Genomic DNA, 12,738 nt, shown 5'->3' with positions numbered 1-12,738 from the left:
TTGTAAGCATCTTGATGAATGGCAAGAATAGTAGAGTAAATGTCAGGAAGCCCAGAGCTTCCACAAAGAAGCGCCAAATAAACTAGCTGCCTGGAGTGAGTCAAGAGAATGTGAGGACACACCCCTTGCTCCAGTTGTGGTAACTGGTAAGGAAAGGAGTCCAGGTTCTCTCTGTCTTTGGAGTTTAGTTTTATTTTATGCCAGTCACCTCCAGTAAAGTGTAGAGCTTCTCCACTGCCCTTGGCTAGAGGTCTTGAATATCTACCCCCAAGTATTCTCCACCGCACTCTTACTCTAAAAACTCAGGAGGACTTGGAGTGGGTTTTGCAGAGGGCTAGGTCAAGAAAAGAAAAGAACAGTGACCTAGCTGGGCGTCTAGGAGTCTGAGGCCAAGCTTAGCTGTTTCAGAACAAGCAAGGATAGGTGGGTTTTTGTTTCTGAAGGGAGTCAAGGCGAGAAACAGAAAGTGAATCTTGCCCACTGCAACTCATTTTAAAGATCCTGGTCCTGTCTCAGTTCAATGAGAAGACTCACACTCAGACCCAGGCAGAGAGTGAGGGAGCAAGTACCAGCAGAAGCCAGATGTGGAAGCAGCCAGTTGAGATCTGGGACAGACAAAAGGGAACTTTGGGAAGGAATAGGTCAGCCAGAGTTGTGGACTGCCTCTGGTAACTCCCCTCTCACCTCTATGCTGACTGTTGTGGCACAGCTTTTCTTTGTTCATACGTATAATCTCTTTAAGAGGAAACACAGGGAGGATATTTACTACATTAGGGAAAGGAAAAGCTTAAGTATAAAGACACTTTTTTTTTTTCTTGAGACAGGGTCTCTCTGGTTTTAAACAGAGATCAGCCTGCTTTCTGCCTGGGATTAAAGGTGAGCACCACCAGGCCCACCTAAGATCCTTTCTCGACAACCTTGCTACTGTGGTGTCACAAGCTGAAGAGTGGGTCCTTATGTTGTAAGAGAAAACCCTCGGATCACCTTTAGTCCACAATGTACATCTGAGCACTGATGTGGCTGCTATCCCATGGGTAAAGAATTAAAATGACAAGAGAGGATACACATTCTGTACGGTCTCCTAAAACCCCTCAAGCTGGGTGTGGTGGCACACTTGGGAGGTGGAAACAGGAGGGTCAGAGATTCTAGAGAATGAAGTTTGAGGTCAGCTTGGGCTGCGTAAGAGCCTGTTTTTTGTAAAAGAAAAGGAGGAAAGGGAAGGAGAGAGGGAGTGACTAGCTTCAACATAAAAGTCAGATCTTGAAAGGTTTCTGAGCTCTACCTCAGCACACCGCATAAAATTACAGGAAAAAACAAAAACAAAAACAAAACAAGAGTTGGGCCTTTAGTGGTGCACGCCTTTAATCCCAGCACTCGGGAGGCAGAGGCAGGCAGATAGATCTCTGTGAGTTTGAGGCCAGTCTGGTCTACAAGGTGAGATCCACGACAGCCAGAGCTACACAGAGAAACCCTGTCTTGAAAAACAAAACAAAACAAAAACAAAACCAAGAGGAATCAGCACAGAAGGCAGAGGAAGAATCAAACCCACAGAGAAGGTGATTTTTAAGCAAGTGGATTACTTGCTGTCCCCTTTAGGGAAGAATATGACAAAGAAACTGAGAAATACAGAAACTGATACATTAGTTACACAGTTCCCACAGTTACAGCACAGAGCTGGATAAGACAAATACAGTTATTTTTCAGATGCTTCAGAAAATGGAAGGGAAATCATATGCAATGTTGGACACAACAAATGGAATTACAGTTTCTAAGAAACTAAGACAGAGAAAATAGAATTTGGCTAAGACACGGGGCTTAGGGACAGGTGACAGATAGCAAGCAGCCTGGACCCTGAAAACACAGTAAAAGGCTTTCAACTTAGCTGTCAGGCAACTGTTGTGTGCGTGCGTGCGTGCGTGCGTGCGCGCGTGCGCGCGCGTGTGTTTATGTGTGTGTGTGTGTACTGGAATCAACAAAATGATGTATGAGTGGTTCTGGCACGTATAATCTCTTTAAAAGGAAACACAGGGAGAATATTTACTACATTAGGGAAAGAATCTTTGTCATATTCTTCCCTAAAGGAGACAGCAAGTAATCCACTTGCTTACAAACCACCTTCTCTGTGGGTTTGATTCTTCCTCTGCCTTCTGTGCTGATTCCTCTAGAGCAAAGGAATGAGATCCTGGGTCAGCAAAAGTGCTGAATTCTATTTACTCAAGAAGAGAGTAAGTCAACTAATCAACAGAGGGCACCAAACAAAGGATCCTGAAAACACAAGGACAGAGGTGACAAGAAGAGGGGGAAATTGACCACACTGCGTCTTTCAGAAACTGGCATGTTAATGTTAGCAGAAACTGGATCACTCCGGCTGCGGAGAAACAGCTGTGAGTATGCATATGTAATGAGTATATACAATAACACTCAAATGTGATATTATGTTTGGAACCACCTGCTAAATGTCAAGTCTGCACATCTGGCAGGCAGTGTGGTTACTGGAGATGATGGTCAAGTCTAGCACCTATAATCTACAAAGACATCTAATAGCTTTTAGACAATCTGTTTCAATGGTCTGTCCAGGAAATCTGGGACTCTAACAGAATTGATTCATTTGAACTGCAAGCATTTTTGGGAGCTTGTCCACCTGCTTTGGCAGTCATGTTAATAAGCAGAAGAGTGGTCACAGAGGTAGCTAAGGCATTAATAACACCTGAATAATCAATACCTGACTGTGCTGACAGAGTGACTGAACAGTCCCTACTGGCTAATACTCTGGCTCCACATACTGCATCTCATTATTGAATGCACATAATCACCCATTTAAGATGTAAGTAAGCAACTGGGCCTGGTGGTACAGGTGTGCAATTCTAACTGCTCAGGAGGCTCAGGCCCAGGGTCACAGCAGTTCAAGATCTGTGAGGGATGAAAGAATTCAAGGGTGGCATGAGTGACTTAGTGAGACTATACCTCAAAATAAAAATGTGAAAAAGAGGGCTGGGGACGTGGCTGAGTGGTAGAACGCTTATCTATCACGCATGAGGCCCTGGGTTCAATTTGTAGCACTGGGGAAAAAAGGGGGGAATAAAAACAATACAACTGAATTACAACTACAAATATTTTAGGTTACTTGAAAATACTGGCAAATAAAATTAGGAATAATTGGTTACACTGAAAAAAATTATGGTATAAATTTATATAGTATAAATAGATAGTGTACTATATAGTATAGTATACAAAAAGTGTAAGAGGAAGAAATATACATTAAAAATATGTGGCCGGGCAGCGGTGGCGCACGTCTTTAATCAGGAGGTAATGGCAGGCGGATCTCTGAGTTTGAGGCCAGCCTGGTCTACAGAGCAAGTTCCAGGACAGCCAGGGTTACACAGAGAAACCCTGTCAAAAAAAAAAAAAAAAAAAAAAAACCAAAAAAAAAAAAAAAAAGCAAGCAAGAAAAAAAATGTGTAAAGGGACTCTGAAGTAACGAAGACATTACGTGGTACTGTAAGTAACACAACTTTCCTACTATGTAGCAATTAAGAATGAGAACAAAGGGCTATATGCTACACTAGAATTTATTTTCCTGTTTCAACTTTTAAAACTGTGGTTACTAAGAGTAGGAACACAATCATTTTGCATTCTTCCTGCATGATAAGTCTGGATAGATCTTGAAAGAACGAGAGAGAGATTAATAAGTAAAGTCCATGGATCTGCTAATTCCATATGAATATAACAAAATCTATTAAGATTAAAGTTAATAGATAAGCACTCACTAGAACCCCAGGGAATCCCATAGTGATGCTAACAGGTTGTAGAGAGTGTAAGCTAAAGATGAGTCCTTGTCTTTGCCCATACCCCACCCTCCAGGTAATATCAGTGAGAAAAAAATAACAGGGAACAGCAGAATCCTCTTCAAAACAACGTGAAACAAACCAATGCTTGGTTATGGATTCACACCTGAGGGAATGGTGGTCTTCTTCCCCCAGTTCTGGTGGTGAATGTTCCTGGACCCCAAGGCCCTGTATGAGCATCTATACCTGGCAAATGTGGAAATGCCATTAGCCCAGACTGGTGGGCTGGAACAAGTTTGCTTCTCTTGGTACCATTCTCTCCAAGTGATGCAGAACCAACATGCTGGCTACAGACAGACACCAGGGCATACAACTGAGCTGCTGCTAATATGCACACCCAACCTCCATGGGAACTGAGACTGCAGGTCTTCAACTAGGATTCAGCTGTCTCTTGAGCAACAATGAAGACTGGGGTATGTTTTCCCTTCTAACCCAATTGCAGCAGTATACATAAACTTTAACTTGGCTGTTTTAAATGATCTGGAGTTCTACCTTCAGCCATAACAAACATGTACAAGAAAAGCTCACTGCTGATATTTATTTTACTTACCTCTTTGACACTATGTGTTACTGCCCATATTAGAAAAACTCTTGACATCACCTGGAAAGAAGTCAGGACAACAGAAGATGGCACAATTCCTGAAAGAAATTTAGGATGGTAAATTAATGTACTGTACTAAGTTTTATCACATAATATGTTTTCCAAAACTTTCCAATTTAAATGTCTACAGTCAACATTATCTGTAGCAACTGAAATTTACCTATGCTGCTACAGATTAACTCTGGCAATGCCACTAAAACCTTTTTTCCTGCCTCAAAGCAGTAACACTGTTCATGACAACTGAGGAAGCTGGCTACCTTTCTTAAGTCTTCAGAGTCAGTGACCAACTACAGTATTGCTAGTACTTACAGTCCAAACAAAACCACCACCCAACCATTGAACAGACTCTGATGGTTCATTTTCTAATATGGCTTTCATGATGACTAAGCAACTATGCGCAGGAAATCAGTCCTACTTGTGTCTAATGCTGAAAGTTCCTGGCTATCAAACTTGAATATTTGGCCAACAAGCCCAGCAAAATCAAAGTTTATTATTTTAAAATAATTTCTTCTCACCCTGTTCACTGCAAGCATAACTCTAATTATCCTACCAATGCACTCAGTTTATAACATGAGAACATCTTTATTTTACATAACCATCAAATTCTGCTAAACTTATACTTCTTTCGCTTCAAATGCTAGAACCATGACCCCTATGTAGACACAAGCCACATGTAGCATTCTTGCCTCCTTAAACCCCCAAACACCATCATCTGGAAACAGTCTTTTCTCTTTGTGACTTTAAACTAGCATAGAACTGTTCTAAAACAAGATTTGGAAGCCAGCAGCCCTTCTAATTCCCTCTGAAATCACTACTGCCAAGGCCTATTCTTACTTGCTAGACCCCTGAGGTTGAACATGGGAAATTCTGCACCTGCCAGAAGCCTTCATCCCAGCCAGTGTCTGCCTAACTTTAAAACCAACCTTATCTTCAGCACAGTCAGTGGACCATCTCTATCTTGCACCATTTCTATTCTTCTGCACACTCACTGGCTATCCTGCACCATTTCAATTCTTCAAGCTCCCTAAAATACAGTCTTCTGAACATTTATATAGCAGGACAAATAACAACTTGCCAAAGACCAGGTACGAGTCAGATGGAGCTACAATTGTCACCACAGGCTTGGCTACAACAGGAAATCACTTTGCATCTATTTAAGGGATGTTATATCATGCTAAACAATGCATTTTAAAAAAGAATCATAGGCTTTGAAGAGGTATAGTTTGGTTCCTCAAAGCAAATATCATGGGAATGTCAAACACAATGTTTGGCATATAGAGACATGTAGAATGAATGAAAGAAAATACAAATGCAGAGATAGGTAAATGGAATGAATACATATTGAGTCCAGACAAGAACCTTTATAGTCAGGTGATTTTCAATAAGCATATAAGACAGTTCCATAGAAAAAGGACTTCATTTTCAACAACTGGTGCAATTGAGTATTCACAGGTGAAAACAAAGGATTTATATATAAAACCTGCCTCGGGAACTTAGGGGATGGCATAATGGTTAAGAATGCGTCCTGCTCTTCCAGTTAGATTCTTAGCTCCCATGTTGGGTGGGTTGTCCAGTAAGTTCAGCTCTAGGGAACCTGCTATCTCTTCTGACCTCCTTGGGCACCCGCACACATGTAGCAGAAGCACACTGACACATACAGTATTTAAAAAAACTAAGAAAGAAATTAACTCAAGGCTGAAGTGCAACTGAGTGTCAGAGCATTTGCCTAGCAAGGCCCTGGGTTTGAGTCCTAGCCATGTATGTGCAAATGAACACAGACACAAATATATCCACACACACACACACACACACACATGGGGGGGTATCAAAACCTTCAGGGCTGAAACCCTAAAACTCAGTAGAAAAAAGAAAACAGGTAAAAACCTTGAAGGTTTGAGTCATGTAATAGTTTATGCGATACGACACTAAGGAAAAAAAATATATAATTGGCTCATAAAACCCAAAAGCTTGTGTGCTTCAAAGGATACTTAAAAGGAAGTGAACACAGCTGTGCTCCAGTTTGGACATGAGCCTTGATGCCTAATGTAACAATGTTCAGAGATGAGCTAAAAGTGCCAGAGTGACCTCATCAATGGGCTAATCCACTGAAGGGTTCCTTGACAGGTGAAAGACCTCAGGAGGTAGGGCCTAACTGAAGGATACAGGTCATTGGGGCATGCCTTGAGAGGGCATGGACTGTCTCTGGATCTCGTCTTGCTTTTGTGTTTTTCGTGCATCCTCCATCATCAGAGAAGCAGTTCCTTTGTCCCATGCTACTTCTGCCGTGACGCTGCTTCACAGCCCCACAGTAATGCAGCCAAATGACCACGGAATGAAAGGGTAAGCCAGAACAGCCCTTCAATCACCGTGAGGGAACTCTAGCACACCACAGACAGGAAAAGATCTGTAATCTTATCTGACATAGGAGAAACTGTATAATTCCATAATGAAAAACAACTAAATTAAAAAAAATATTTGAGGAATGTGAAAAGACACTGCACATCATTAGTCATCAGGAGACACAAATCAAAATCAAATGAGATTTACTCCACACCAGCTAGCACAGCATATCTGTTTGGACTGTGAAATGGTACAGTCACTCTGGACAGTTGTCAGTGCCTCAAAGTATTAAACACTGAGTCACATCACACCTATACAGGCGTACGCATGAGCGTGCATGCACACACACACAATTTATGTTTCCACAAAAATTTGTTTGTGTATGTACATAGTGGTATATATGAACCAAGAAGTAGGGGTAAGTGTCTATTAACAGATGAATGGTAAACAAAATGTGGTATACACTCTTAAAAACAAAGAATAATACAAATACAGGGCTAGAGAGATGGCTCAGAAATTAAAAGCCTGGTTGTTCTTCTAGAGGACCCAGGTTCCATTCCTAGAACCCATATGTCTGCTCACAGCTGTCTGTAACTCCAGTTCCAGGAGATCTGATACCCTCTTCTGGTTTCTGTGGGCACCAGGGATGCAAGTGATACACAGACATGCAGGCAAACAAAACATCCACACACATAAAGTAAATTAATAAAAATTTAAAAAAGAATAAAAATAAAGAGACATACATGTTTGAAATTCTCAAAGAATTAAAAATACATTAAAAATGAAACAAATTAAAAAGAAATGAAGTACTGATATATGCCACAATATTGATGAGTCTTCAAGATACTAACTATACTGAATTATAAGAAGTCAATGATAAAAGGCCACACAAATTTGTATGATAGAAAGAAGATCTGTGGTTACCTAGGGCTGGAGTTTTGGGGGAAATAGGAAGTGACTGTTAATGGATTTCCTTTTGGGGTAACGAAAATGTTCTAAAATTGACTGTGGTAATGGTTGCACAACTCATTATGCACTCTAAATGGGTGGATTATATCTGAATAAAGAGATGTTATTAAAAATAAATATGAGTGAAGTGCAAAGCCTGGTTACATAATTATGTAACACAGCTAAAGCAGCTAATTAGCGAATCAAACATTTAGATAATACCTCGAGTAAGTTTTACAAAAGAGCTGGAGAATTAGATTTTTATGAGCAGCAAGCATTTGTTTTTTAAGGTGAACGTTTCTAGCTGCTGCTGCTTCCTCCTGCTCTTACTCAAAGACCAGCTCATTACATAAAACTATGGCTTTGCCCTTAATTTTTGTCTGCCTTCCTTGGCCACTAAACAGTGTGCGGTGCCGCTGGGCTGCTGGTGTTTCTCGCAATGCTCCAGGATACTGTTGTGTCTTGGTGAGGTCCAGAGTCTGGACTTCAGAGTTGTAAGCTCAAAACTGATTCTATCTCATTCGCCAGCAAGAATCAAGTGCTGGGAAACTGACTTATAATAATCAAACCATGCAAGATGCCATAATAATCCAAATAGTTATTTATTCATCTGTAATAGTGGCACAGCTTTCTAATAAACAAGTAACAAGGATTGTAGAGATCCTTATCTGTGGCCAAAATTAGAATGCTTAGAAGTGTGACTTTGAATAGACTTTAGAGAGTCTGGAAGAAAGTGCAACTAAACTGAACATTGGAATCCCCCCCTCCCCACCGCAACGATGGAACCTGGGGCCTTGTGCAGGCTAGGCAGGCATTCTACCACCAAGGTACATCTCACACTCACAAGGGATTCTTTTAATTTATATTGTGAGATTTGTATTTAATGTGTATGAACATTTTGCATTCAGCTCTTTCGTAGAACATCAGGTGTTTTAGAAAGGCAAAGTAACACGCTTCACAGAGTTAAACAAATGCAACATAAACAAATGCAACACAACTTTGCATCATTAAACAAATGTTCCATTGTTGCACGATTCCTAAATGGTCTTATAATAAAAACCTGGAGCCAGATATCAGGGTAAAAGCTTAAAGATAAGAGAAGCAGAGCAGGCCACAGCTACCACCTCTTACCTCACCAACTCCTCATCCTAACAGAGCCTCTGCAAGTGAGCAAATTCCTGTCTCCTCCCGCCTTCTATTTCTTTCTCTGCCTAGCCATATCACTTCCTGTCTCAACCTTCCTGGTGCTGGGATTAAAGGTATGTGATCCCAAGTGCTGGAATTAAAGGTACGTGCCAACACTGCCTGGCTATTTCTCTTTTAGACTGGATTAATCTCATGTAGCCCAGTGTGGCCTTGAATTCTCAGAAATCTGGACAAATCTCTGCCTCTGCTCCCAAGTGCTAGGATTAAAGGTGTGTGCCACCACTGCCTGACCTCTGTGGCTAACTCTGTGGCTGGCTCTGTCCCCTGATCTTCAGGCAAGCTTTATTTCTTAGATTACAAATACATCACCACATTCCATAGCACAAACAAATGTAACACATCTTAAAAAAAAATTCTATAACAGAACATGACTTAAATTTCAAAATTAAAAGTAATATTCTTAACGAAATTTAAACATTTAGCACTAACAAAAAGATAATTCTGAATTTAAATCAATTCTAATCTTAACACAGAAATTTTCTTCAATACTTTCTCTTAGCATGCAAGTTAATGTCAGTGAAAGAGAAAAATATTTCTGGTGGAATGAAGAATGGATAGACAATGTGTGAAGTCAGGGAGCAGGCAGAGCAGACTGACAGACTGGTACCACTGGGCTTGAATGTGATGATGTAGGCTACTCCAGACAGACAGTGGGCCATTCTCTGTTCTTTTCCCAGAAAGCAGAAAAGTGAACATGCCTCTTGAGGCTATAGCACCCAGCAACTATAGAGGCTACAGTCTCCAGAAAGCAACTGCTGTATAGTTTACACAACCACACTTATGCTACTGAGTTTTGATCAAAGAAATTTGGTGGAATCTTAGGCAGAAATCAACAGCACAATTATAGCATTTATGTACCCTTTGGGGTTTATTTGAGGTTGTCACTTCAGAAATTGAACAGTCACTTCAATCGTAGAGGTGCAAATGGGACATGTGTACCCTCAAGATGTGACGAAGAATCCAAATGTAACATTCAAACTGTTCAAACTCAAGCCAGAGGCAACTCCACAGAGCTGTTCACTGTATGACTGTGTACACCAAAGTGAGGGACCTCATCTCACCCAAAGTCTACCTCTCCAAGTCAGATTTTCACACGGATAGCCCTACATGTAATCACTTCATGTGGCATTCAAAAGACAGAAGAAGAGTTTGGTCACTAAGTCACACTGTGAGCCAAGAGTAACCGAAGGCATTTTCCCTTACAGAAGCAATTCTGCCTTAAAGAACATAGCCACAGGATGCGTGGTGCATCTTGGAATACTAATTTTCCCTGGGGAAATGTTTAGGACAGATCCGTTTTCACATTAATATTAAAAGTGACCCTTTCCACACTGTTGTCAGGCTGTCTGTCTCCACTCTCAGACCTCCTAGAGTAGAAGTAGACTCCACCTGCTCTTAGGGAACCTCGGGAAGAAAAGCTGGAAAAGCACTAGAACACAGGACCAAAATGAAGGGGGAGGCTGGGTTGAGGGGAAATGGCAAGGAAAGTTGTTGTTCGAATCTTAGATGGTCTTTTAATAAAACACCCAGAGCCAGATATCAGGGTGAAAGCTGAAAGATTAGAAAAGCAGAGCAGCTAACCACTAGTTCTTACCTCTGTGAAATCCTCAGCCTAAAGAGAGTGAGTTCCTGTTTCCTCATGCCTTGTATACCTTTCTCTGCCCTGTCATATTACTTCCTGGGATTAAACGTGTGTGTGCTTCCCAAGCAAAGGCATGAGAGAGATCTCAAGTGCTGGGATTAAAGGTGTGTGCCACCACTGCCTGACCTCTATGTCTAATCTAGTGGCTGGCTCTGTCCTCTCATCCTCAGGCACGTTTATTAGGGCACACAATATATCACCACAGAAGATACCATACAACCGAAGAGGAGGCAACAGCTATGTGGACACAGAGGCTAGCACACTTGTATGGTGTGGGGTGTTGGCCCCGAGCTCCTTTTCTAGCCAGTATAACAAGACAAAACAATATGGCCTGTAACCGACAAGGAGCCAGGAAGTTGGCATGTTCTCATATACTGAACGGCTGACTGCTGCGCTGGTTTTACGTTGCTGCACGTTTCAGAACCATTTCCTGCTTCAGATAGCAGCTGTCAATGTGCCTGTGACTAGCAGCTTACTCTCCATTTACCTGAGCTTTTTGTATGTAAAACGCCCCCAATAAACTGGTTTTAGTACAAGGCTCAGTGTCTTCTGAAAGGAAGGAGCCGCCGTTTGAAGGCTCTGTCAAACAGCAGCTTTTCTCCCACTTGTTTACTTTGGGGGTCTCTGCTGAATTAAAAGTGACCCTTTCCACACTGTTGTCAGGTCTTTTCTGAATAAGGGCAAAACACAGACATGAAACATATGACATGGGTCTCCAGTGTTTTTGAACATGACAGAATAGAATGCCATTCTGAAAGAGGTGAAGCCATAAAAATACTAGGAGTACACAGAAAGCCAGTTGTAAGTCATGGTAGCTTACTCAAATCTCCATTAAAGTCAGCATTCCAACACATTCCCATCTGATTATCTTTATGGTGTATAGAACACAAGGGTTTATACCAGACTATTGATTACAGTTTTGCTATATGGATAGTTCATATATTTTTGCCAGCAAGACCACCTCATTTTTTTAAAAAATAAAACTGTCAAGCTGGGCAGTGGCGGTGCACGCCTTTAATCCCAGCACTTGGGAGACAGAGGCAGGCGGATCTCTATGAGTTTGAGGCCAGCCTGGTCTACAGAGCGAGATCCAGGAAAGGCGCAAAGCTACACAGACAAACCCTGTCTCGAAAAACCAAAAAAAAAAAAAAAAAAACCAAAAAAAAAAAACTGTCAGAGCCAAATAAAATTGACAGTTGAACTATTATGTAAGTAGCATTACATAAACAGCCCTGAGCTCTGTTTTGATCTACTCCATTTGTTATGTCACAAGGAAAAAAAAGGGGGGGGGGGAGTGCGGGACTGGCAGGGTAGAGAGACTCTTGCCTGCATGTCCTCTTAAAACTTTTGAATTTTGTGCCATGTAAATGAATTATCTACTGAAAAATTAAACTCATGTAAGAATCACTGTAAAGATGGTATGTGTGTGATCATATTAAATAAACTCTCAGAATTCACTCGGTAGTCAGTGTAGTTATAACAATGACATGTGGACCAGATCCAGACTTTATGGTCATTTTTTTCTTTTTATCAAAATGAATTTCAGTATTATGATGTCAAAAGGCTAAAATTTAGGCAAACTCCCTGGTAGACAGGTAGACAGGGACAGGGGCCATGGCTAGGTAATAAAGGTGGCCAAATGTCCAAGATGGCAGCTTCTTCCTTACCCTCCTGACTTGAGACAAAAGCCTGACAGCTTAAATGGAAGGCCTTGTCTGTTTTTATCTCCCACCGGCAGGACCCTGCTGATGGGCTGGCTCAACAAGTCCAAGGCTGCTCAGGACATGTCACACATTCTGGGCCAATCAATCATCCCAGCATTTTTCAAACTGACCAACCCAAATTAGGGGAGGAACCCTTCAGAGGCTTAAAGCACCAGGCCTAGAAAAAAGACGATTTTTGTGTCGTGGTCGTCGTGGTAGTTGTCTGTGTCCTGTCTGTCTTCCCCATCCCACCCCACCTGCTCTGCAGGGAGCCTTTTTCTCTCTTGTCGGTGGTCTGCTGTGTGCACATTTTCTCACCCCCCCCTCAAAAAAACACCTTTCTTTAACTGCTGATTCTACCTGTGGTCCTGAGATTGCTCTGCTGCTACCTGCTGTGCACCAGATTTTTCCCAACTTTTAATTCTTAACTGGCAGAAAAAACAAACCCAATCA

At 41.6% G+C, this 12,738-nt stretch overlaps 1 protein-coding gene across 2 annotated transcripts in view; it reads right to left on the bottom strand.

Annotated features, from left to right (window-relative positions):
- Hacd2 (3-hydroxyacyl-CoA dehydratase 2) overlaps nucleotides 1–12,738 on the bottom strand; it is an 89,460-nt gene that overhangs the window by 34,919 nt on the left and 41,803 nt on the right. For both annotated transcript variants that reach the window (XM_052740433.1, XM_052740434.1), the window contains one exon: nucleotides 4,396–4,484. In XM_052740433.1, the coding sequence (XP_052596393.1) occupies nucleotides 4,396–4,484 (89 nt within the window). The remainder of the gene's footprint in view (nucleotides 1–4,395; nucleotides 4,485–12,738) is intronic.

The sequence above is a fragment of the Peromyscus californicus genome, unplaced genomic scaffold, assembly GCF_007827085.1.
Source record: "Peromyscus californicus insignis strain IS unplaced genomic scaffold, ASM782708v3 Scaffold_16__1_contigs__length_79575227, whole genome shotgun sequence".
Classification (NCBI taxonomy): Eukaryota; Metazoa; Chordata; class Mammalia; order Rodentia; family Cricetidae; genus Peromyscus; species Peromyscus californicus.
Note: the sequence above shows the minus strand (reverse complement) of the source record. Positions and strands in the feature narration are given on the sequence as shown.